Source organism: Triticum urartu, unplaced genomic scaffold (assembly GCF_003073215.2).
Source record: "Triticum urartu cultivar G1812 unplaced genomic scaffold, Tu2.1 TuUngrouped_contig_2307, whole genome shotgun sequence".
In the NCBI taxonomy this organism is placed as follows: domain Eukaryota; kingdom Viridiplantae; phylum Streptophyta; class Magnoliopsida; order Poales; family Poaceae; genus Triticum; species Triticum urartu.
Genome location: NW_024112780.1, coordinates 39,378 through 42,520, shown reverse-complemented (window position 1 = coordinate 42,520; position 3,143 = coordinate 39,378). Strand labels below are relative to the sequence as shown.

The window sequence follows — 3,143 nt, the reverse complement described above, 5'->3', positions numbered from 1 at the left end:
CACCTCAACGATGCGGCGTTACGACAGAGCGAGAGACGCACTAGGATCGTCTTGCTCCGATGCCATGTTGTAAATCAGAGAAATATTCAACAAATCTGGATTAGAAGATGGTAGAAGGAAGAACTAGAATGGGGAAAAGTCTGGAACGCCTTATCCAGCCTCCTCTTTCTCTGTATTCTATATAGATATGGTCTTTTACATCTTAGCCCCCTAACTGTTACATATTCACAAATTTACACAACTCAACACGCTCTCTATTAAACTCATCTTTGCACTAATTATTCCAAGAGTTGGAACCGATGGAAAAGGATGTGCAGTATATTTCAGAAACGCGCCGCACTGGTAGTATGCCCACTTGTTTGCGCAATGTTCTCACATGTGTCGGGAACGTGCATGCTTGCACTTGCATGCATCACAGACGGAATCAAACCTCATATCGCACATGGAGTTATCACATTTGTAATATTTCCCAGCCTAGCTAGCTGGAGTACTTGTTAGTTGGGAGTCGAGTGGGCAACGAGATCGTCTCGTTCCTCTCTAAATGGCTGCTTGGCCGCGGGACCTGTGGAACAATTGGTCCATCCAGATCCTGGTGCTCCTCAGCCTCGTTCTCCAAGTCACCCTCTTCCTCTTCGCCGGGATCCGCCGGCGTGGAGCGCACCCTGTGCTCCGGTTCCTGCTCTGGCTGGCGTACCAGCTGTCCGACTACATGGCGACGTACGCCCTCGGCCACCTCTCCCTCAAGGGCGCGGCCCGCGAGCACCCGATCGTCGCCTTCTGGGCGCCGTTCCTGCTGCTGCACCTCGGAGGCCCCGACAACATCACCGCCTACTCCCTGGAGGACAACAAGCTCTGGAAGCGCCACCTGCTGCACGCCACCCTTCAGGTCCTGGGAGCCGTGTACGTGCTCTACGAGCATGTCGCGGATGAGCGGCCTTTGCTCCGGCTTGCCTCCGCCTTGATGTTCACCGTCGGCGCCGTCAAGTACGGGGAGAAGACATGGGCGCTCATGCGCGGCAACCTCGACACCATCCGAGGCTCCGTCAAGAAGCAGCCGCCCGCCATGCACCGGCATTTCCACCCTCGCGACACAGTGTTCAAGAAGGAAGAGCTGGACGAGGAATCCCTGGTGAGACGAGCTCACTCGCTGTTCCACATCTGCAAGCGCGCCATAGTCGATTATCCAGTGATCGAAGATGATGCGGGGGATGGAGAAGAACGCACCACCAAAATGCTGTTCCAGGTGAAGCTATGGCGGCTGATGGAAACCGAGCTGTCTCTCATGTATGACATGTTGTACACCAAGGCGCCGGTTATCCACACCTGGTTCGGCTACTCGGTACGTATTGTCTCGCCGTTCGCCATTGGTGCCTCGCTCCTCTTGTTTAAGCTCGTCAGCAAGCACGCACACCGCGGAGCTGACGTGAATATCACCTACGTCCTGTATGGTGGAGCCTTGCTCATGGAGACCATGTCGCTGCTGAACGCGCTAGGCTCCTCCTGGACGTTCGCCTTCCTGAGCACCACCAAATGGCGATGGCTTCGGTACACGGCTCTGTGCAACGAGAGGTGGGACCAATTTAGGCGTCTAGTCGCATATCTTCACCATGTCGTGAGTTTTGGAGGAGGAAGCCGGTACAGATCAAGAAGGTGGTCACGTACCATGGGGCAGTACAACATGCTGCACTTCTGCACACGCTCTGGTAGTGCATTCACCAGGCCTCTGCTCGGCAGATTGTCCAAGATAGTGGGGCTGGGACTCAACGAGTGGGAGCATTACTCATGGGACATCGAGATGCCCAGCCATGTCAAGGATCGCATCACCCAACATATGCGCAAAATGTACATGGATGGGGAAGGGATTAACTCGCTGGGCATCCTCAGGACAAGGTGGGGCGAGGAACCACTGCTTCGCCAGGGCTTACTCCAAGGCATACTCAAGGACTCTCTTGGTGTCGAATTCCAGGAGTGCATCATCATCTGGCACCTCGGTACGGACGTCTTCCTCGTCAAGAGCAAGCGGGCGGCCGAGGAGGAGGCGTCGCTCGACGTCGAAGCGATCAAGGTGATCTCCAACTACATGATGTTCCTCCTCGTGCAACAGCCCGACATGCTACCAGGGCTCTCGCAGAATAGGCTGTATCAACGGACCTGCGAAAACCTAGTCAACATTCCTAGCCATAGGCGCCAAAGCATGGGCATCCGTGCTAAGCTCAAGAATCTACTCCGCCTGCACGATGATCCCGGTTCTAGTGCCAGGGTCGCCGACAGAGAGGAGCTTGCAAAGATCCTGTATGATGAGTATCAGAGCAAAGGTTTCAGCCATGATGCTCCTCGTCTCCCCTATGTAGCTAAGCTTGCAAAGCAGCTGCTGAGGATGGAGGGAGATGGCACGGCTGACTCGGTGAAACTTGTCCTTGATGTGTGGACGGACATTCTTTTCTACGCCAGCAACAAATGCAGCAGGAAGGCCCATGCCGAGAAGCTCAGCAGTGGTGGTGAGCTGACGACCATCCTCTGGCTCATGGCAGAACACTTCTACCAACTGTATTGTGAGAAAAACATGAAAGAAGAGAAGGATCAGTTAGCTTTACAAGGACAGGCATCAGCTAGCATTCAGGCAGGGAGATGATGAGGATGCTGATGATGATATATAGTTCTCACGCGTACTAGCACAATTTTATCTTATTTGTGTTCACGAAGGCTGAAGCCATGTAATTAAATTGTATCTCCCGTCTTCAACAAAGATCATCTCCTTGTTTCAAGACCGTCCTGCCCACACAGCCTGACAGGCGAAGTACTTTCCTCATGTTTACCAATGAACTTCGCCAGTGGGAGGGAGGGGGGGGGGGGGGGGGGGGGGGGGTTCAGCGCGGAGGAGAAGGAAGCAGGAGGTTGAAGAAGAAATCTGTGCCGTTCATTTCGCATCCAATGGCTGGTCGAATAAACGGGATCCCCCCAGGCTCGCTAAGCTGGATCGGGTTTTTTTCAACTCGCGTTGGGATGCGCTCTTCCCTGACTCATCTCTCGCCTCGCGTCCCCGTACTACCTCGGATCACTTCCCCCTCGTCGCCTCTGTCTCCACTCGCCTCCCTCAGGCGGGGCGTTTCTTCTTCGAAAATTCGTGGTTGCTGGACCCTAGC

General features: G+C 54.3%; 1 protein-coding gene across 1 annotated transcript; it reads left to right on the top strand.

Moving 5' to 3' along the window:
* Positions 1-522: 522 nt before the first annotated feature.
* Positions 523-2,718, top strand: LOC125526912. The gene has a single exon (XM_048691514.1). It carries the CDS (start codon positions 542-544, stop codon positions 2,630-2,632), a length of 2,091 nt encoding a protein of 696 aa, XP_048547471.1. The 5' UTR covers positions 523-541; the 3' UTR covers positions 2,633-2,718.
* The last annotated feature ends 425 nt before the right edge of the window (positions 2,719-3,143 follow it).